The sequence below is a fragment of the Solea solea genome, chromosome 11, assembly GCF_958295425.1.
Source record: "Solea solea chromosome 11, fSolSol10.1, whole genome shotgun sequence".
Lineage (NCBI taxonomy): Eukaryota > Metazoa > Chordata > Actinopteri > Pleuronectiformes > Soleidae > Solea > Solea solea.
Window position 1 is genome coordinate 22,144,296 of NC_081144.1, and position 21,977 is coordinate 22,166,272.

Here is a 21,977-nt window from a genome sequence, read left to right on the forward strand (position 1 = left end):
TCTTTTTCTGTTTTCACTCATTTCTTGCATTTAAATCTGGATCTCTCTGTCGCTGTGTGTGAACCTGGCGTGTGCCACTACACTGGCTATCTTTGGAGCATCTGCCCTCTTCCTTCTTTTACATAATGGTATGATCCTCGTCTGTCCTCACATGTCATTTGCAGCACGGTGTGTCCATCAAAATAAAGTCGTGCTCTTAGACACTTGGTCCGAGCCTTGGTCCGAGCCTTGGTCCGAGCCTTGGTCCGAGCCTTGGTCCGAGCCTTGGTCCGAGCCTTGGTCCGAGCCTTGGTCCGAGCCTTGGTCCGAGCCTTGGTCCGAGGCTTGAAACTGTAGTAGACCCACTCGTAGGGGGACGGGACCTCATTCACAGAATGTAAACAGTGTCCACCATCCTTGCTAACAGTTATGCTAACAGGACCATGTGTCACTGGTGGGCACGTAACAAAGAAAATAATTAAAATATTTCTCAACTCAGGGGAAACTGAGGTTGGGAAGCAGGATTTTTCAAAAATACTACCCCTATTCTAGTAATACAAAGCTAAATGCAAATCGGTGAAGTATTCCTTTAATGCCAGTTTATAGTTTCCATATGTCCACAAGTCCAACCAACATAATTTTGTATGTCCATGTACATACAATAAATATGGGATCAGTTGCATGTCACACAAGACTGACACAGACTGTAAATTAAGTTTAGATTTGTATGTTAGCTTCTAGTTCAGCCCCGGTGGTCATCATGGAACTCGACTCAACCCAACCTTGACCCTTGTACTCAGACTCTTCTTTGATCAGTCGGATTAGGAATCAAACACTGAAGACTCAAGACTCCGCTCTGACAGCACTGGTACAAGATTAACTTTAGAGTCAGATCTTTCGTGCCGATTCTGATGAAAATGTAAATTTCATTTTTGTAGTCAGGCTCGTTGATTTGGCTTGACACAGGCAGCACTTACAGGCAGCAGCCGCTGTGACACACAACTCACAGAGACACTCGAGGTACTTCAAAACCCATTGTGCCCCATTACTGCAGTTAGAGTCAGAGAATCCTACTGCTTTCATACTTACTGTCATAAATCTGAACACACTGACATGCTATTTATGTGTATTTTTAGATTCAGTGTTACTTACTCCCTCAAAGGATATCATCAACTCTGACATCAATAAACTGGAAAAGTCGCTCTCCTCCAGTTCCAGAAGTAGCTTGAGAATCGTTACACGTTGCAAACGGAGAATACAAGAAACTTTTAATGGGGCCAATTTGCCACAATGTGAACAAATACACACCAAAAATTAGGCCTCGAGTTGTGCTGGTAAGAGACCGGGGGCCCTACAATAAAAGGAACAAATGGAGGTGAGCTAGTGGCTAATGGAGCTTAAGGGAGTCTGTCTCCTATAACCGATTTAAAGGTCCAATGTGTAACATTTAAGATAGTTTATTGACCTTGTTTGACAGAGGCTGCCATCTTGTTTCTACATATTTCGACAGCAGCGTGAATAGAGCATGTGTTTCATGATTTTGAAGGGGTAATTCAAACTCAAAGAGTGGGAGAGTGGACAAAGTTGTAAGAGAGTGTTTAATCCATCCAAGCCACCATATTTCCACATTTGAGAAAGGTAGGGTCAGAGGAGTCCTCTGTAGGTTGCACTCTCTCCAGCAAGGTCATTAAAGGGGGTTTCTCACAAAATGGTTGTTATGGGGATTAAAACAATCGGCTTTTCTTGAAACCCGCTCATAGCCGTGGGGCCCATGAAACTGACTGCTTTGACTCTCCTGTTCCCACGCCCTGTCCACAAAAGATTAGTCTTCCTGCATATAGACCTTATTTTCAGCAGAAACACGTTCATTTCACGTTGTCAAAAACCGACAAACCTACAGAAGTTCATCCAGTACCGGAGAAGGGTCTGGGCTATGAAACGCTGGCAAAACCTGCAAGGTGACGTCAGCGTCCCCCGATAAAACCCACACGTAATTATGATTAATTATTGTCTGTGGTCTGAGTTGGTGTCCCAAGTAACAGTTGATTAAAGTTGTGTCATTCAAACTTTCATTCATTATTTCCTTTAATTGATTTATTCAACCGCAACACGTCATGTCGTCCTCCCACACCACCATTTGTTATCGATAGTTGATCGATGAGTATTTGCGCGACACTGACAAGAATGTCGACATTCACACATAGGTGAAATTAAAGAAATAATCCCAGAAAATATGGATATAATCATCTACCAAAGACTTAACCAAACAATTCAATATTGATGTCTGTGCAGGTCCATTTCTGTCATGTTGCAGTATACACTACATACATGTATTACTTTACAGGTGTTGTCATCATTCAGCGGTAAATGGGTTTTCCACTGGACGTGGAAAATGGCATTTCAGTTCCTACAGCGTGTCGTGCTTGGAATTTATCAAGGCTGATTTGTAAAGACTGGACTTTGGGCAGGCGAGTGCTGGAGGCCACTCATCCCATTGCCTTCGCTCTCTCTACATCAAGTCACCACATGAGGCCAAGTGAAGAATACGCCTTCAGACAGCTGACAGGCATGGATCCTTTGTCAGACCGTCTTTGACTTGAAACCTTTGGGCAAATCTCTTACATGAGGAGTGAAGTAAATCCAGCCTTATTATACAAACAGCAGCGTGAGTCACTCCTTCACATAAGAAATTATCCTTACTGACCTTGAATATTTTAATGAAATGCATACAGTAAATATGCATAACATGGTATTTCACACTAATTTGCACACATCCTTGCACATATAACCTGACCAGTAGCTGTGAGGCACAAACACACATACAGAAAACGAGTGACACATCACAAACATATTAGGCCTCATACCCACATGGGCTCCTGAGGGTCCTGACAGTCCAGCAGCTGTCATCGCAGTCAAAAGGCAACATTTGCTCTGGGTTACGCTGAGCACTGCACGTGACCGAACGCTACTGTACCTCTGAGCTCTCTCTCGCTCTCCCATAGCCATCCTCATTCAGTCTATGGGGGCCATTACTCACCATGATGGCCCAAACAGTGAATTACCCAACTATTTTAGGCATTTTCCACACGGAAACAGGACTTTCCCTAAGCAATACATTTCTTTGTTGTTTTGACTCTTGACTCGCTATAACACATGTCAGGCCTGTATGTGGTGCTGTAACGCTACCAAGGAGACATTGAGCTTGCACAAGTGTACATTACAACCCATACAATCAGAGTCAGACAGAATGAACCACAGCTGGGCGACTAAGGAAAGGAGATATAGATAGCAACAGTGAATGCCAGTTCAAGATAGCGGTGGGACTATGACATCTTGGTTTTCCAAAAGTAGCATGTTGGTTGTCCACATGATTTTGAGATTTTCCCATGTTTCAGAAGAAAACGTACTTAAGCTGATTCATCTAAACTCGTTATTGTATGTACCGCCCCTTAAATTGTCGAGGAAAAAGTCCAGTGTGTAAGAATTTATGACATCTAATGGTGAGACTGCAGAATGCAACAAAATAAAGGACTCCACTGCTCGTCCCTTTCCTTTATGAGTGTCAGGGAACTATGGTGGCCTTCACATACCAGAAAGGATGTCAGTTTGCAGAGTAAGCCTCTGCTTGAAAACCCTCCTGAGAGCAAGGCCCTTGCCTAAAGAACATAATAAAAAGCCTTATGGTGCTTTTCCATTAGACAGTTCTAGCATTTCTTGGCACGACTCAACTACTACTCGCTTGTTTTGCTTTTCCATCAGTAATTGTACCTGGTACCTGATGCTTTTTTTGGTACCAAGCAAGCTGAACCGATACTGAAATGTGACAGACTACCAGTCAGTGAGTGTTGTCACTGGAAGAGTCATGAGCGCGACATCTGACATAATAATCAAACCAAACAATGCCAAACTGAACTGTAGATCAGTTAAAAAATACTTTAAAATCACAAAAACATGTGTTACTCGCCAACATTTAGCAAGAGTCTGGTGTAATTAGCGTCAGCACTGCCGAAAGCCGGCGATCACGAGCTTATAACTGATTCTAATGATTCAGTAACACCACAAACAATTGCTTTGACATCACTCGTTTGTGTGTTTGTGTCGCGTATAAAACGACATCACAGCGGTTTTACACAGCACTGCTATGACGACCCCGCCCACATTGAGGAGGTACTACGGGCCTGATACCAAACCGAGTCATGCTAGATCTATAAAATGGAAAAGCCAAACCATTTTCTTCTGAAGCGATCATTTACCCAGACAAACATACTCATGGTTAGCATATTGAATTTGTGCCAATAAACCTGCCTAAATGTTACACACTGGACCTTTAATTAACTCCTGATGTAATTCAGGACACTGCATGTCATCTCTTCCATATCCAATCAGAATGTAGGTTAAATATGGGGGGCATGACAATGAAATCATAATGCTATTTTCAGAAGTAAAACTCATTTATAAACTGAGGCCTGTCGGACCCAGTTTTCGTCGCTTTATCTGCCCCAGATACACGCGGCAGCGTGGTACGAGGAGCTGGTGGTTGACTCCAGTGACGCGTAAATCTCTCGTAATCCGTCTGCCATAATGCGTACATTAGCTCATCAGTGTAGTGAGTTACAAGTGTCTCCACAACTGTAATTGATCATATTTTCTTTGCATGTAATTGGTCTTTTGAAGTTAAACACATGACACATGTAAAACATGGGCAACACTTAGAAGGGATAGTTCTGGTTTTTTTTTTAAAGCAAGTATAGAAGGAACTTGTGAGGGTGTTACAGCTTTAGAATAACTTCTGGTGCCATAAAAGAGAGGGTAAATGAAAACAATCTGATGACTCAATGACTATTTTCAGTGGTTTACCATTATCAGAAAGCCTTTTCCTTAGGCTCAAGCTCATTCCTACACACAGAGAAATGCAACACAGAAGTTGTGTAACGATGAAGGCAGATCATACTTCCAAAGAGCTGTGTGCCCTTAAATACTGACAGTTTTCTAAATATAGAGTACAGTAGGATTTTTGTTGATATTTTTAGATGGGCCTTCTACAACACAGTTCCTGTGCTGTCCCTAGTCCCATTCAAACAATGCCTGAATCGTGTTGGAGTTGTCCTGTTTCCATCCTCAAACCTGCAACACTGTCTACTGTATGCAACACAGTGACTCTACATAAGAACCTTACGCACGCCCACTACAAAAAAACTCGCCTGTGCCTTTAACCCGTACATGATTCAGTTGATAGTTCACCACCTCCAGCCCTAAACCCCTGACTGTCCGCCTCCCTCACTCTGAATCGCAAATATCACAGTGTGGTCATCTTACCAGTGCTGCTCTTGTTGTCCCTCCTGAGACCACACAGCATGGCTGTACCTCAGTCAGTGCAGGATAAAGTGACCTGCCGATCTCCACGAGTGGACACACAACTCCGCTTCCACTTGAGACTGAAGTAGGAGACCCGACAACTGGAGTCTCAGCTGCTCAGATAAAACATTACTCCATCTTCATTTTTTTTCTCCAGTCCAACATCCGTTTAACCTCTGTCCCTGGTTGTGGAACCCCGTGGAATCTGCAGCTCCTGAGGGCAACTTGTGATCCTCAGATGGGCTCTAGATCCCTTCTCTATTAATCTGGGTGCTGAGAAAGATGTCAGCGTTGAATATTTCTTCTCAGAGCTCAAAAATATGCTTCCAATAAACTCTGTGTTTCCATTAAATCCAAAGCAGGGGCAGAAATGGTTCGAGCTCTCCTGCCATCTTGCTGTGGTTCTGCTTTTGAGCTAATCTTACTAATCATTCGTCCTTTTTCCAGAGGATTTATCATCCCTTGCTCATGCACATGAGCTCACACATAACCCTGCTCTCTCTCTCTCATACAGAGCATAGTGTGGTTGCTCCTTCCTTTTCTCTCTCTCTCTCTCTCTCTCCCTCCCTCTGCCAGAGGGGTTCAGTGAGGCAGGCACACACGATAGTCACTCCCACCCCCAGCATGTACACACCACACATGCACCCACATACACACAGACACACAGGTTTGTGCAGCTATCCTTTTAGGGACAGTCACTGACTTACATTCGTTTGAACGGCCGAAACAAACCGATATCCCTAACCTTAACCATAACCAGTGAATGCCTCACCCTAACCTGAGCCTGACCACAATTCAAATCTTAGTTCTAAACTTAACCAGGTCCTCCGAAATGAGGCTCTACCTCATGAGGACAAGGTCTACAAGGACTACTGGTCCTGACAAATACGAGAACACGCGCGCACACACACACATACAAGCTCACACAGCTCAGATTAGATGTGACAAAACTGCTCACACACCACACACACTCAAATCTCGTCACAATTAACACCACCTGCACATTCATTGTCAGACTGAGCCTTTCACAGTCACGTTTCTCTCTCTCTCACACACACACACCAGCAGATGAATAATCCTGTGCAGCTGCCTGTGTGAGAACATGTGTAACAGTTGAAATTCTTCAACAATACAGTGCAGTTGTCGTCACACCGACGTCCTGTGGAAATATAAGTGTAAAGCAGTCGGAATGCGGCTAAATGTGTATGTGAAAAGAATGTGAACATCGAACTCATGTCATCTAAAGTGTGACGGTGGAAATGACCCTGAGCTAATCCAGAGGCCGCCTGGGACACCTCCACCCAAACACAGAGGGCCTTATGGGTCTGCTGACTGACCCACTGCCACACCTGTCTCACCATTTGTCAGACTCACAAGCTTTAACACCTCCCACTGCCTGACCCCACTGCAGCCAACACCACCCCCAACAACAAATACCTTTTTTCCTCCAGCCTCACCAGCAGCTCTCTCTCTCTCTCTCTCTCTCATTCTCCATCTGCATCACTTACTGTACTTTAGTCACTATAGAGGCAGCTTTATAAATCCAAGCCATCATTATTATTATTATTATTATTATTATTATTATATGTGTTGGAAGCAGGGGATTCAGATATAAATACTGGGGCTACAAACAACGCTGCACCCTCATGCATGACCTCAGTGGCCATTGTGTGGCATTAGAGAGAAGCATGTAGACCACACCCTGAAAGCGCACTTCCTGTTGCCAGTAGGTGGCACACTGACTGGCTTTGGAGGTTGGCATCATGGACCGATTGGCCCTAAAAAGAATAGAGACTGCTTCACTACCATGGTAACCACGGTAACCCACATATAGATCAAAGGAAGAGTGGCGGTGTATGACTGGGCGGAAGCCTGCTGCATGGCTAGTGGGAACGCCACAAAACTAAACCAGATCGCAAAATTTGCATGTTTCGGCACTTTTCCATTACCAGTTCTAGCAGTCCTGAGCTTGACTCGTTTTTTTGCTTTTCCATTCGGGGTAGTACCTGGCACCTGGTGCTTTTTTCAGTACTTGCTCTGACTAGCCTCCAAGTGAGCTGAGTCGATACTAAAATGTGACGTCAACAGAATGCCGACCACCAATTGGTCAGAGAGTGTCGAGTAGAGTCAAGTCAAGTCAAGTAGTGCTAGAACTGTACATGGAAAAGCGCCATTTGTTTTTTGTGCACAGGAAGGCCCTCAGAAGTCCTGAAAAACAAGGCCCAAAACCAAACAGCACAAAAAAACAAACCATTTATATGACTTTTTACCACCTATGCTTCAATTATCAATATATTTTGCAGTGTTTAAATATTAATGTAACAACAATTTCGATTAGGAACAAATATACTCTGGAATAGTGGTACTTTTATAGTTGTATTTTAACACTATAAAGTTGAATACGCTCTATAAATGAGTTTAATTAACTCTTTCAGTGTTACTTAAACCCTGAAGAGTTAAAATGTAAGTTTTCTTACTGGTTATTAACAAAACAGGTGTTAAATTGACTATTTTGGTGTTACTTTAGCACTGCAAAATTGACTGTGACCATTTGTTAATATCGCCATGTAACTACATCTTAGCGTGTCTTTAATATTTCCAAGTTTATACACTGATTAAACTGCAATGTGGATGTAAAGAAACTCAAATTTTCTTAAAAAAAGAAAAGAAATTCTTACATTTTGTAAATATACATAATGTTACACACTGCATAATATGAGGGTTAAATTTCAACAATTGACCTAATCTTCTACATCTGTGAATCAGCGCCCATACATATTGACAATTGTTAATCATTTCCCCCACTTACTCTACGATTATAAATATTTATTAGTATTAATATTCACACATATCAGCCTGTAACTACATCTTGAAGTGTAAATATTTAAAAGTCCATACACTGCTTGAACCACAAAGTGGGAATCATTTACGAAATCTGCAAATTAAGTAAATGAAAATAAGGTCTGACTATAAATCAACAAACAGCACATCAAAAATATAATATTTGTTTGTGATGTTTATTATTAACTATTACTGTTAACTATTTGTGTGTTGTAAATATTAACAAATGTATGTTTTGCACCCCATAAACCAATTAAAAAGGAAAAAGGAAAGACAGGAAATCTACTACTCAAAAGTCCGAAATTGACCATTTGAATATCAATTTCAAACAATTTAAATATTCATTAATAAACATATCAACACTGCTTTTTAAGCACTGCTTTAACTATTTAATTAAATGTCAGGATTATTTTTATTTATTTATTTTAATATCTTTAATTAAAAATAAATAAATAACAAGGTCCAAAACCAAAGAAAAGACCAAAATACATGCATTCAGTAAGCGACAATATGAGATTTTGTTTCACTGTTGATATTACAGATGTGTAATAAAGTTGTTCCAAACAAACATTTCCATGTTTTCACCTGCTAATTAGTCGGCTGTGGCGACTGTGGACACAAAGGTTCTCAGTGTGGATCTTTTCCTCTGAGACTTTTGTCCTCAATAACCCATTTACAGTGTGGGTGAGTGAAGTCATTCAGACCAAGACTAATTAATTTCCAACAGAATAAAGAGAATCAGGAGGCAGAGAAATGTGCTGCACTAACAACAAAAACCCTCAGGGAACGAGGAGAGAAATGTTGGCTTGTGAAAACAACTGACGTATATACGTTATTCATGTTAACAGAGCCATAATGTAATGATTACATTATAGGTTTCTGTCATTATATCAACTTATTCATATATACAGCACTTTAAAGTCCTTTAAAGGTTTAAAATCATGTCAAATTTTCCCTCATCAGCTCTCCACAGTACGACGAAGTACCAGGGCCACATTGACAAAAAAAATTCACAGACTTCGAGAATAAAGTCTTAATTTACGAGATTGAAGTCGAGAAAAAAGAAGAAGAATGCTGTGAAGCATTTCGTGGAATTGTACTTTAGAATAGGTTTCACAAACAAGGAGATACCTCATTGTTTGGCACATCAGCATCACATTGTCATAAGTAGCAGGACTTTAAAAGGAATATGCAAGAAAATGCATCTTTGCCGCAGAGAGAACCAGGCGGACTTGGATGAAAATCACAAAACCCCTCAGTCGACCAGTTCCAGCTATTTCCCCCTCCTCCAAGTCTGCCTCATATACTGAATCATATTGAATATTTTTTTATTATTATTTCAGGTTTAGGGGTCAGAAACGTGAACCTCCTCATTGATTAAACTGAACCACACTGTCATCTTGTGGTGATCCACTGTAGTTGCATGTGGAATTCAGAAAAGGAAAAATGGCTTGATTAAGTTGTTGGCAAGCACACACTACTTACTCACTCACTCACTCAATAAATAAATAAATAAACTTCAGTGCTCAATTGTAAGGAGAGATTTTAGGAGAGACCCTCTGCAAACACACACTCTTTACTCTTTTTCCCTTAGATAAATCTGGTGTCCCTTGAGGGAAAAACCCACTCACACTTAAAGTAATTTAATCCTGTACAGATTAAAGTCCTCTTGCGTCGGTGTTAGTAATCGCCCCTTCTCAGCTTTTGTGAGCCGCACAAAACCAATAAGAGAATGAATCACCTAAGAATGGCTCGACACCACTTTGTCCCGTACTCTTATCACAATCTGAAGTATCGACAGACACCGATATAAAGTCAGATTCCATCTTTCCTGGTCTTCTTTTATCTTAAAAAAAATATACTATAGGAACATATATATATATATATTTTTTTTTACACACATATATATATACATATATATATAGTATGTATACTGTATTTTCTTTGTGGTCATCTTTGCTCCAGTAGATGGCGCCCTAGGCGACAGCTTATGTAGCCTATGTCTAGAGATGTCTCCGCAGCCAAAATAATATATAGGCATCATATATCGGCCGTAGGCTACACTAAATCCTATGGTGTCCAAAATACACTTGTATTAGCTTACTAATATATTTCAGAGTGATGTAGATATACAAGGTAAAAGTATTAATCTGTGCATAAAATTGACAAAACATAATCTTTATGCACAATATTAAACACAGTCATTGAATGCATCACACCTCCCTACAATATGGATGTTTTTTATCTTACCTCTGCCTTTGATGATGCCAAGGCGACATCTGAGAGAAAAAGAGAACATCCTCCTCTTCCCTCCTGAGGACCGGCCACTTTTCATCAGGCTTTCTGACTGAGGGAAGGCAAAGGAGAGCTGCATGGGAGTGAGGCGGCCCTTTCCAAATATCACCCTGGCTGACATGTTCACTTTATGACCCGTGACAAGCAAACAGAAGGATTCTGTCCTCTCTCTGTGACACTTTCACCATCTCTGAGACCTTGCGGTCTCTGCTTGTCCTCCTGTTCTCGTGTTCTTCTCCATCTCTGGACAACCTCCAGGCCTCAGCCTCACTGAGGTGACTGTAAAAAAAAAACCCTAAAAGAAACAGTTAAATATTCACATCCACACAGCCACAGAAAAACTGACCGGTCACATAAATGTGATGTTTTTCCTCTGTCTCTGGTATAATATTCTGTCAGTTTTACATGAACAGATGGCAGAGAGCTCAGAGCTGTGGGTCACAGCTTGGCGGCCAGAACGCAGTGGAAACCTTCTCTGCAGGAAGTCCACTCACAACATCACAACACAATCACGAGCTGGTCATTTCACAGCAATGAACATTGTTACATTCTATACATACATATACCCAAATATAATAATATCATAGTTTTCCACAAATTGAGTGATAACTTTTCGTTTTTTAAGACGTCAGGTTAGGATTTGTATGATCATGTTGATGAATGTTGCCAAAGTCAGTCATTGCCATTAATCCAAACCCTGTGAGGAAAATTGTGATCTTCACAGAATGACCGACGTATGGCTTAGTCTGCTCTGGACCAGAAGATCCAGTAGGTTTGAGATGACAAAGAAGAAATAGAGGGTGCCAAGTTAAAACAAGGCCAAACATGAGCTTTGAATCCCTTTCTCATGCTCTCTGCAATTGAGATATTCATTCACTAAAGACCCATTAAACGGTGGTTAAAAACAATGTCTAATACAGTAGTTCTCAAACCTTTTATACCAAGAACCACCTGAGCTCTCCAAGTAACACCATTATCGACAACGTCACAATACAGTGGTGTAAGTAGCATCACTGATGGTGCACGTACCACAGTTTGAGACCCATAGCTCGAAGACATTTGGGGTAATTTAAATACCCCAAATATTTTCTACAAAATATACAACTCTGGGTGTTTCTCAAGAAAGCAGAGGATATATGGAGTTGCATAAATTGATCAGACACAGAAAATCATAAATCCAATCTTTAGCTGAGTTGTATGACGGGGTATTAGGGCCAAACTGAAGTGAAAAATAAATCTTTTAACAATTGAGTCGTAATGATTATTAATCAGTACCTAATGTATTATTAAATAGCAATAGCAAAGCTTTACTAACTTGAATTTCTTTCAGAAGACATTTGACCATATCTTCAAGGCAAAACTGTTTCTATATAAAAGTTAAAGGGCTTTATCAATTTATATCACAGTTCAACAAACTCTCCTACAGGCGTCTTCCCCCTTGTTCTGCTAACATCCATTCATCTGGAATGAAGTGACGAATAACCTTTTTACTCAAGAGAAAACTAGCAGCTGTGAAGCCTTCACCAACTCCACATCCATACATCATCTACTGCTGCTGCTTTATCCTCCACCAGAGGGTCGCAGGGGGTGCTGTGCCAATCTTAGCTACATCGGGCAATAGGCGGGGTACACCCTGGACAGTTCGCCAGTCCATCACAGGGCCACACACACAGAGATAGAGACAAACAACCATTCACTCTCACACCTATGGTCAATTTAGGGTGTCCAATTTACCTAATCCCCACATTGCATGTTTTTGGACTGTGGGAGGAACCCACACACACACACACACACACACACACACACACACCAGCGCTAACCACTAGACCACCATGTAGCACCCTTCACCAACTCCGTTACCAGCATTTTAGACTAACAGCCATTTATCCTACTGACACTTGGAAGTAGTTTGTACACATTGTGGACATTTCCAGACTCATGTTAAATCCCTGATGAATTAAACGCAGAAAAACAATCCAGGAGCCACTTTCAATTTTTAAACATTTATTGTGAATAAGCAGTTTATTCGTTCTCCTCGCTCCTGAGCCTGGCGTTGGGGTTGGTGATCTTGATGGCCAACTGAGCTGCTCTCTCAACGATCACCTTCCTGTTCTTTGAGGAGACGTTGTGGGCGATCTCAGCACAGTGAGTCCTACAGAGTCCAAGGAAAAAACAGTTAGACAAATTACTCTTGTAATGTTGAAATTAGATGTTTGAGGATTTCATACCAATTAGAAAATAAAGTCAATTGCAAGGTCATAAAATTCAAATAAAGACAGGGTAATGAACAAGTCCAAAATTATAAAAATTACCGTACTTATTTAAAGGTGGGGAAAACAGACAATCAAAATTTTGATAATTCTTTTAAAAGTTCATCATTGAAAATCAATTACACTACTTCCTGGGTCACATGCTCATGAGTGAGGTGAATTTCAGCTTCATTCCAGCTTTACTTCAGATAGATTTGCTTGTTGTGAAACATTTTCAGGCTTTTTCATTGACCTTTGTGCTCAAATGTAATGCCAACTGACTTCAAACTGTCAAACCTCTCTTGAAACATCACCTATCCTCTCTGCTCATTTCACTTTTAAACGCATCATTCTGTTTTTTCCCCAAATACAATCAGGATTGTAGTGGTTTGCACCACAATAGTACTCATTCCATTAGTGAGCACTAAATACCAGATCAAGAATTGTGAATTCCGTCACTGCACTTACTGTAAAGAATATCCCATCTTAAAACAAGACACAATCTCCAATATTGTGAAAACTCTGGGGCACCAACATGACAATGTGATTTGGATTGTGGTTGAAGTAGCTGCTCACACCTGCTTCATCTTTTAGCTGCAGTTTTACTTCCTGTTTTAAAAACCTGGAGCACAGACTAAGCTTCCTTTCCCTTCTTGATGCGAGTAACACTATAGCCAAAGCAGGATTGATGTTAGATTTTAGAGTACTGGGTGACATAGATGTCTAACACTGTAATATGAGGAAGATGATCTTCAAATTTTACAATGCTCCAACCCTGACAGTTACATTAAATAAATGCCCAATAAAAGGTATGATGAGATTTTCTGTAACAAGCATCACTAGCCCATAAAGCTCTGCTTTAAAATATTTAATTAATTGATGCGGTATATTTTAAATGAAAAGATGATTATGTTGTACTTCCTCTTAAAAATGTATTTTTTATAAAACGAAATGTTTGTCACAAAAATCTAGTGCCAGCTATGACTTTTGTCCCATCGTGTGTCAAAGTCTAGAAAATTATAAAAAATAGACATGGTAATAACTAAATTACTGAAATAAATAGGTCCTTTCCTTCATTAGAGTATTGCTTCTGTGAGCTTAACACCTGTTCAAATTCAACCACTTTGCCTTCCGGGTGTCAAAACCTCAGTCAAGTCATCCATGTTTTGGTCATTTAGATTAATGACATTCTTTTGTCAACTCAACAGAATTATTGGAGAATAAATAACTTATTTCCATGTTGCTCATGACAACAGAAATATTGAAATGTAACAAATGCAAGTTGTAAGCAATATACTTGCTCAATACATTAGTCTTGTAAAAATAAAAAGGAAACTGCACATTTTGATGAAATGACCATTACCTGGGCAATTAAGAACTTAAAATGTATAAAACCACTCAACAAATGTTTGCATAAAGTCTGAACCCATTTAGAGGCTTTCCCATAGAGACAGTGCAAATTAATATTCAATTTAGACATAACAGACTAGTCAAAAACTAGCTGCTACAGTTTTTTACAGGGTAAAACATTTCAATGGAGAACGAATTACTATTGATGTAAATACATTTTGACCACAGCATTAGGACTACTAGAAAACACAAACACAGTATATGCTTCTCAAAAAAAAAAAATGGGCAGGCATTTTAACAATTCAATTCACAACGTGTGCTAGCACAACTTACTTGTTGCTCATCAACAGGACCTCAAGTTCCTTCACGTTGTGTACCAGGAACTTTTTGAAGCCAGTTGGCAGCATGTACTTGGTCTTCTTGTTGCTACCATAACCAATGTTGGGCATCAACATCTGACCCTTGAACCGCCTGCGGACCCTGTTGTCAATACCTCTAGGCTTGCGCCAGTTTTTCTGTAAAAGATACAGGGAGGACATACAATGATCAAATGCTTGCAAATCAAATTTGAAAATGAAAAGTGTCATTCAACCCTGTTGTACATTTATATGCGATTGAAACTCACCGCAATCTTGACATATCTGTCAGACTGATGGCGAATGAACTTCTTGGTTCGCTTCTTGACAATCTTGGGTTTCGTGAGGGGCCTGAGGGCTGCCATGGTGACTGGCGAGAGGAAAGCACAGCAGAAATTATTACAGAAGCCAATGCAATTGAGACGAAACGTGTTTTGAGCAGCAAGCAACACAATATAAATAGATGGGAGACATGTACAACAACTGCAAAAGATCCGACAGTTTCTGGATCTACAAACCCAAGAACTGGCCATACATATATACATACACAATAATACTGCTGCCAATTCAAAATTATCTGTATGAACTTCTCTAAGCGTCTGGTTAACCACTATCAATTTACATTTCACTCTGCAGTGAGCATCAGAGCAAACGTGTCTTAACAGCTACAGCTAGCTATGGGCTATCAGGCGTTCGGTGTTTAGCTAGCTATCTAGTTAGCCATAGTAGTCAAATTCGGGCTGTTTAACGTTCAGTCTCATTTGGTCTGACTTTTATTTAAGATAACCAAATGTCAATATTGTTGAAAACGCACAGCTACAGTTACTTCACAATGCTATTCGACTATAACTGAACACGACAACTCCATTTCACCGGGAGAGACATGGCAGCCTCTTTAGTTAGCATCAGCCTCGCTCAAAAAGGACAAGTTAAAAACATATTCAGATACAGACTAAAGGGTCAATATAATCCACCACATTTAGATATAACGTATTTAAATGAAGTACCAAATCATGATGGCCAAATTATGCCTTAAATCGCGTGGATTATCATAGATTCTATCAACTCACCAGCCGATGAAAATCCAAAAGGGACCTCAACGACGCCGGAAAGAGAGAAAAGGACTTCCGAGAGTGCCGCAAAGCCTTATGGGTAAAGTAGTTCTTTCTCCTGATGCTGTTGTATGGCAAAAAGGATAGCAGGACTAAAAGTTTTTTTGTGTTTCAAAAGTGTACCAGGTGAAACAATATGCACATTGTTATGTTAATTAATGTTACTAAATGTTACAATACCAAACAGGGCACACAAATGTACGACCACTGGCAGTCACTGTCCGTTATGTGGTCTTGTTGCGCACTTCCTGATCAGATGTGGGGGTTTTGGGGGGAGAAGGGGCGTCGATCCCTGGGTGAAACGAGTCCACGGTGATATAGACAGAAGTAAAAAAACAAAGGACACACTCAAAACACCTACAAGGAAGTTTCAGTTTTAACGGGAAGAATCAGCTGACTGACAATAACTGCGCGCGAGGGTGGAGCGTGATTGTAGGTAAATTATTGTCTGTTGTCACATGATGATTTGGTAGCTGTGGTTTTTGATGGTCCTCTTGTTTTTACGTCTGTGCCTGTGTGTGTTTACTTTGTAGAGGTTTAACCTCTTTTTTTTTACCCCGTGTAATTCTGTTGTCGTGCCTTTGGATGGAAACTCAGCCTATTATGAAGTGAGTCTTGTTTCTCATTTTGTTTTTTACTTTCCCACTGCTACTCGTAGTCATTTCCTCACAGTGGCTTAACTTTCGTTTCCCGTTATTTGCAGCCCCCAGAACAGAAACTATGGAGTAGCCAACCCTGGTTATGTCCCAGCAGCTGAGGGAACACCTGGTAAGAAACCGTTAAAACTTTTAAAACCTATTATTACTATTTTTGGGCTTAAAGCAAACATACATAATTTGTGACCTGTGTGTCTAATTTGTTGTTGTTCTTTTTTAATTATACGCTTCCGCTGTTCAGTGAACGTGCACACCTCAATGTGACGTCATTGGATACGCATGTAAAGTGAGGTTGGCAGCACCGGATAGAGTCAGGAGTTACTCTAGTGAAGTTACAGAGTGTGTTAAAGGCACAGTAAACCTTGTATGTGTGTATGTTATGTATGGTTGATTAGTGTTACTTCCAAACCTCTCAGTATGGATGCTGCTAATTCGGGACAGGGTAAGTCACTCACTCTGTACGTGTGTGTGTATGTGTGTGTGTGTGTACGTACGTACACTTGTGTTGTTATTTACTAAACACATTACAATCTGCTAACCAAATAGTTCAGCCGGGCCACCTGAAACCTCATTTAAGTTGCCTGTGTGTTTGTCTGTCATCTTGTCTATGTTCGTGAAAGCTTTATGAGAATTGGAACATTTGAAAGGGTTTTTTTCTGGATATGACTAAACTGGTTCTTCTGGTTTGTTGTAGCAATGTTTGCCCCACCCGCCGCAGAGGGCCCCAGCGCTCCTCCAGTCGGCATGTTTGACAGCATGCCTGGCTATGAAGGCACCGTGGCGGGAGGAGGAGGTGAGCAAACACCCGCCTCTCTCTGAAGTCATTATTGTCCCACTGACAACCTCTGAACCCTGATTTCAGACCCACTCTGTGGTGTCCTGTTTTTTAATAACAGGGCTGCAGTAATTAAACGATTATTATTCAAATTGTCAACTATTTTGACCATCAAACAACTTTTCTGGCTTTTAAATGTGAATATTTTCTGGTTTCTTTGCTTCATATAGCAAATAAATCATTACCACTGAATCTTTTTGATTTGTGGACAAAATAAGACATTTGAGAACTAATCAATGAATTGGGAAAATAATCTACAGGTTAATCAATTTAGAAAATGATTGTTAGCTGCAGCCCTAGTTATAACCACAAATAGTTTTTATTAATCACATTGCATCATATAGAGTGCAGCAAATAGTACAACTACTTATGTACTTCTGTACATAATTTGATCATTTTTGGCTTGCAAGCAATAAAATGCTACTTTTTTTTGTAAATCCTTAAAATACGCTTTACAATCATTGTAACAGGGAAAATCTTCTTTCCTTCCTGTTTAAATTGAGTTAAATCATCATAATATGTATGCAATTGACAGATACATAAAATACACAATAATGTCCAACAATGTAAAAATACACTAAGTTGTTTTTCACTAAACATCTGGTTTTATTCATGCTGACTCACTGGAATCAGCCTGCAGTCTGCCAGTTTAACAGGCCTGATTTAAATTGTCTGAAACTTGCACTGTACTGTACACAATAGAGGAACAATATTCCTTTATAAAGCTTACACAAGTTTTTCAAAGGTGTTTATTTAGCTGTCAACATGTGTACAAAGGGTATACTGTATGTAAACAGGCACTTGGTTCAGTATAAACACTTTTAAATATCTGCTTTAGGTGGATTTCTGCCCCCTCCAATGCCCATTCACCCCCAACCTATGCCCGAGCCTGGACCTGAGCAGCCGCAGTGGAAGTAAGGCGGCCTGCGCCATTTCCTTTTGCTAAAGCTACTAAAATCAGTGGTTCAGTTTGTCTGGCAGGTTTTTACTTCCTCTTTAAAGATGAGACCGCATACTGTATTTTTTCTTTTTCTTTTTCTTTTACCACCGGCAGTATCCCATCTATAAGTGAAGACACTGCTCGGGATGCTTTTGTTCTGTTTGCATCCAGTAAGTGCTGCTACAGCAAAGGACCAGCGAAGGATGGCGTGATCACTGCCATGGATGCGTTCAATACGTACAGGGTAAGAGGAGGTCTTTTGTCGGATGAAACTAGAGCAGGAGTATGCATTTTTGTGGCAATTTCTGATTATAAGTAAAGGAACACTTGTGTTTTAATTCCCACATTACGTCTTTGTTTTTAGTATCGACTGGAAACCTTTACTGAGAACAGATCTACAGAGTGGAGCCACGAGCCATATCATGGTACATTACTGTTACTTAATGCATCGTCTGTTCAGGATTTGCTCTGTTTGTTCTGTTTGTAAAATATCAGAAGTGGAAAATGCTCATCGCAGTGTGCCTAAGCTGATGCTACTTATTTTTAAATCGCATTATTTTATAGACAACAGGGTCCAAATCTTGACATTTCAGGAGCTACAAGTAATGACTAAAATAATAATCAGAATAGTTGACAGAAAGACAGAATAGTTGTCTTTCTGTCAGCCTTTAAATGACCGTGCAAACCTAAACCAAAAATGTTGTTTTATTTGGCTCAGGTCAGCCTGTCGATGCCTTTGCCCAACCACCTCCAGGACCATGGGACATTCACACTAAAACCCCCAGTTTTTTTGTGGATGACAAACAGGTTATCAAGGTCCCCTATACTTCATCTATGAAGGTAAATTAAAGCAACACTGTGTGATACTAAAAAGATCTGGAGAAGGAAAAAGATTTCAAGTTATTTAAGATTGCAACATGTTGTCCACAGAGCTGCCATGTTTGTGTGGGGATGGGACGAAAGCCTTGCAAAGACTGTGCCGGTGCTGGAAATGTGAGTTATTTCCACAGATCTCACTAAGAGGGATTCTTGAAAAGACTTTACAGGAGATAGTTACATATTCATATGATTATCTTTTTTTTTGTCTACTTTCAGAAAGTTTGCTGGGTGTGCAATGGATCTGGTTACCGCCACGGAGAGGATCGGTGCCACCACTGCAGTGGAAGAGGAAGGGAAAAGTAAACATAGATTTCAAATAGTTTTTTTTGTTTGTGTGTATTATTTCTAAAACATACTGATAGTGTCTATTCTGTTGCAGCTGCAGCCACTGTCAGGGGCAGGGATCAAGGCAATGTGAAATGTGTCATGGAAAACAACAGCTTCTGGTCTACATCAATCTCACTGTAAAATGGTGCAGTTTCCTTCTTTTGTTTATCTGTCAACAATGCCTTACATAGACTGTGTTCAGACCTGGTATCATTCATTCATATAGAGATCCAATCACTAGTGCACAGCGCTTGTAATTCAGTTGAGATGGAAAATTATGAAAGTTTATTGTGATATGTCTACTTCCGCACAAAACAATAATGTTTAGCAGAAATAATATAATTATGAGTAAAATTAGACTTAAGTTATAATGCAGGAGAAGAAACTCGAGTTAAAGAAAACCAAACGGGTGTTTAAAAGAAAGAAAGGAAGAAACAATAGGGAATTTGGTCTGTTTGGGTTTGGGTTCATTTTATTCCAATTTACCTGTTATTTATTTATTTAATGTTACATGTGCACAATTGTTGTTCCAGTGTTGCATTTAAAGATCCAGCCATTCATCCTTGATAAGTCCAGTTGATGAGCAGTGTTGCTTATCTATCTGATGTCTTCTTACCTGTTGCAGTTCTGCAGGGAAAAGCATATTTACACTCCACATTTGAATACCCGGTGTGAACAGATGTACTCGGAGCTGTCCACTTGTGATCAGATAGCTCAGGAAGCTAAACCTCAGTCTAAACATTTATACTTGTTTTTGTTGTTACTTTACTGCTTAACACCTAAAATAAAACTCAAATCTCCTTTCTTTTTTTTTACGGATTTGCTTCCAGGACCAACAACACTGACAACTATGTTGTTGAACAGTTGAGTGGACTGCCGGCGAACCACCTCAGCGAGGTGTCTGGCAAGGAGCTTTTCAAAGACACTCAGTACATGGTAATATATTGTTTCTTTCTCACAAGGCACAATGAAAATTAGATAGATGGTGGAATATAGTATTGACTTGGTATCCCCAGTTTACCTGCTCATATACATCTGCATAAATGGGCAGCTGTCAGGCAGTTTCACTCACTCATTGTCTACTACTGTGTCCTCCACATGAGGGTTGCGGCTGCCAGTCCTAGCTGACCTGGGGTGAAAGGTGGGATACACACTGGACAGCTTGCCAAGGCAAATATATAGAGAAGGAAACTCTCACATTCATACCTACGGTCAACTTAGAGTGTCCTATTACCTCTGTATGTTTTTTTGGACTGTGGAAGGAAACAAGAGTACCTGGAGAATCCCAAACGCACACAGGAGAACATACAAACTCCATACAAAAAAACCCTTGGTCGAACTAGAGTACTCTCAAAAGATCACAAAGACATAAAGTTAACCTACCTGTCCAGTAGAAACAGAGCCACCATGGCATCACTTTGCAGCCCTTTCTGGGCTTTCAGGTGTTGCCACCATTCAAACACAGCACCGATGATCACTCTGCATCAGCTGTTTTCTTGGCAGGAGCTTTCCCAAAAACTGTCTTTCGTTTATTCAATTATTCGATTATTCAGGCCGTTCAATATGATTGGATTGTGTTTTTTACAGGCCTGTCCGTTCCACAGGTGACTGACATTTTTCATTTTTGTGACAATGCATACATAAATTGCTTACAATCGGAGTGTGAAGAGGATTTTAAGCAATACAGTAAAAAATGCTGCAGAAAGTGATTTCCCATCCTACCTTTAATATATGGACCACTTCTATTTTTAGGTTGAACCAAAGAGAAGCACTGTGGCAGAACACATCCTGTGTGACAGCTGCTGATCATCCGTTAATTTAAAAAGAGGTGACGGTTAAGCACGTTTTTCTGATTGTCCTGTGCAGGTATACCCAGTGATGGGTTTCCCAGATCCTTCAGTGGTGAATGCTGCACAGCGCTTTGTCAAGGAACACCAGGGAAAATACTCCCAGACGTCACGCATTCTTCAACAGGTATTTATAATATTTTAATGCATTTTTTTAGAACCTTTACCTAATGTTTGTGCTCGTGTTACAAGCTCTCGTTTGCTTTCTTTGCAGCGTCAAACAATAGAGCTGATTCCGGTCACCAAGGTGACCTATTTGTGGAAAGGAAAATCCCACATCTACTTTGTTTACGGGAATGAGTTCAAAGTTAAAGCAGATAACTATCCTGCAACCTGTTGTTGCTCTGTAATGTGATTGCATTTTCCATGTATGAAGATGTTTACTTTCCAAGCCAGTGGATATGTCCACCTGTATTACTTACAAGACGCTTCTACTGATTAACAGTGCATGCCTTGACATGTGGGCAGTTATGACTTAAAGTTTGTTATTTGACAGAATTAACAGACACATTTAACCTCTGAACAAGTCTCATAACTCATTTAGCCTCTTGAGTAAACAATCGTGAAGGCCATGCAAAAAGGGAATATAACGTTGGCTGACTGCCATAATATAACTTATGTCAATAAAGTCATATTGTTATATGTTTTATATGCATCCATCACAGAAAAAATGTTTTACTGACACAGTTTACAATATAATCTGAATATAATACTGTTGCATTCCTTTGACCTCAGTACTTATCTGGCTATTTCATTCAGTATTTTACTGCACTATTATTGTATGTTAAATTCACATTGCACCAAATGTGATTTTTTTTTTACGTTTTTTATGTAAATATAAATCACACTTGTATTACATTTGTATGAACTTACGAGATAAAACATATATAATTGCTTTGCAATGATTTGCCCGTTTTAATAAAAGCCGATTATGTCACAAGAATGTTTTGCTCATG

At 40.1% G+C, this 21,977-nt stretch overlaps 3 protein-coding genes across 9 annotated transcripts in view; 1 reads left to right on the forward strand and 2 right to left on the reverse strand.

Annotated features, from left to right (window-relative positions):
* LOC131468983 (glutamate receptor-interacting protein 2-like) overlaps positions 1-10,805 on the reverse strand; it is a 47,778-nt gene extending 36,973 nt beyond the window's left edge. For 4 of the 5 annotated variants that reach the window (XM_058643738.1, XM_058643737.1, XM_058643736.1 and 1 more), the window contains exon 1: positions 10,426-10,805. In XM_058643738.1, the coding sequence (XP_058499721.1) occupies positions 10,426-10,591 (166 nt within the window). In that variant the 5' untranslated portion in view covers positions 10,592-10,805. Of the gene's footprint in view, positions 1-5,295; positions 5,836-10,425 lie in introns of those variants that run through there. The other variant, XM_058643739.1, reaches the window with a different exon arrangement.
* Positions 10,806-12,457: 1,652 nt separating this feature from the next.
* On the reverse strand, positions 12,458-15,613 carry rpl32 (ribosomal protein L32). The gene is made up of 4 exons (XM_058643480.1): positions 15,496-15,613; positions 14,695-14,795; positions 14,403-14,584; positions 12,458-12,622 (listed from the first exon to the last, which is right to left on the reverse strand). The coding sequence occupies exons 2-4, from the start codon at positions 14,788-14,790 to the stop codon at positions 12,493-12,495; spliced, it is 408 nt and encodes a 135-aa protein (XP_058499463.1). The 5' UTR covers positions 14,791-14,795; positions 15,496-15,613; the 3' UTR covers positions 12,458-12,492.
* Positions 15,614-15,804: 191 nt separating this feature from the next.
* ssuh2rs1 (ssu-2 homolog, related sequence 1) lies at positions 15,805-21,731 on the forward strand. 3 transcript variants are annotated; one of them, XM_058643478.1, is made up of 14 exons: positions 15,805-15,973; positions 16,071-16,145; positions 16,241-16,305; positions 16,888-16,986; positions 17,867-17,942; positions 18,083-18,212; positions 18,333-18,393; positions 18,687-18,808; positions 18,899-18,961; positions 19,064-19,146; positions 19,227-19,319; positions 20,005-20,110; positions 21,041-21,148; positions 21,236-21,731. In XM_058643478.1, the coding sequence occupies exons 2-14, from the start codon at positions 16,123-16,125 to the stop codon at positions 21,374-21,376; spliced, it is 1,170 nt and encodes a 389-aa protein (XP_058499461.1). In that variant the 5' UTR covers positions 15,805-15,973; positions 16,071-16,122; the 3' UTR covers positions 21,377-21,731. The 3 variants fall into 3 exon arrangements, with proteins under 3 accessions (XP_058499461.1, XP_058499460.1, XP_058499462.1); XM_058643477.1 differs by having other exon boundaries at positions 15,805-15,969; XM_058643479.1 differs by lacking the exons at positions 15,805-15,973; positions 16,071-16,145; positions 16,241-16,305 and adding an exon at positions 16,376-16,635.
* Positions 21,732-21,977: the final 246 nt, after the last annotated feature.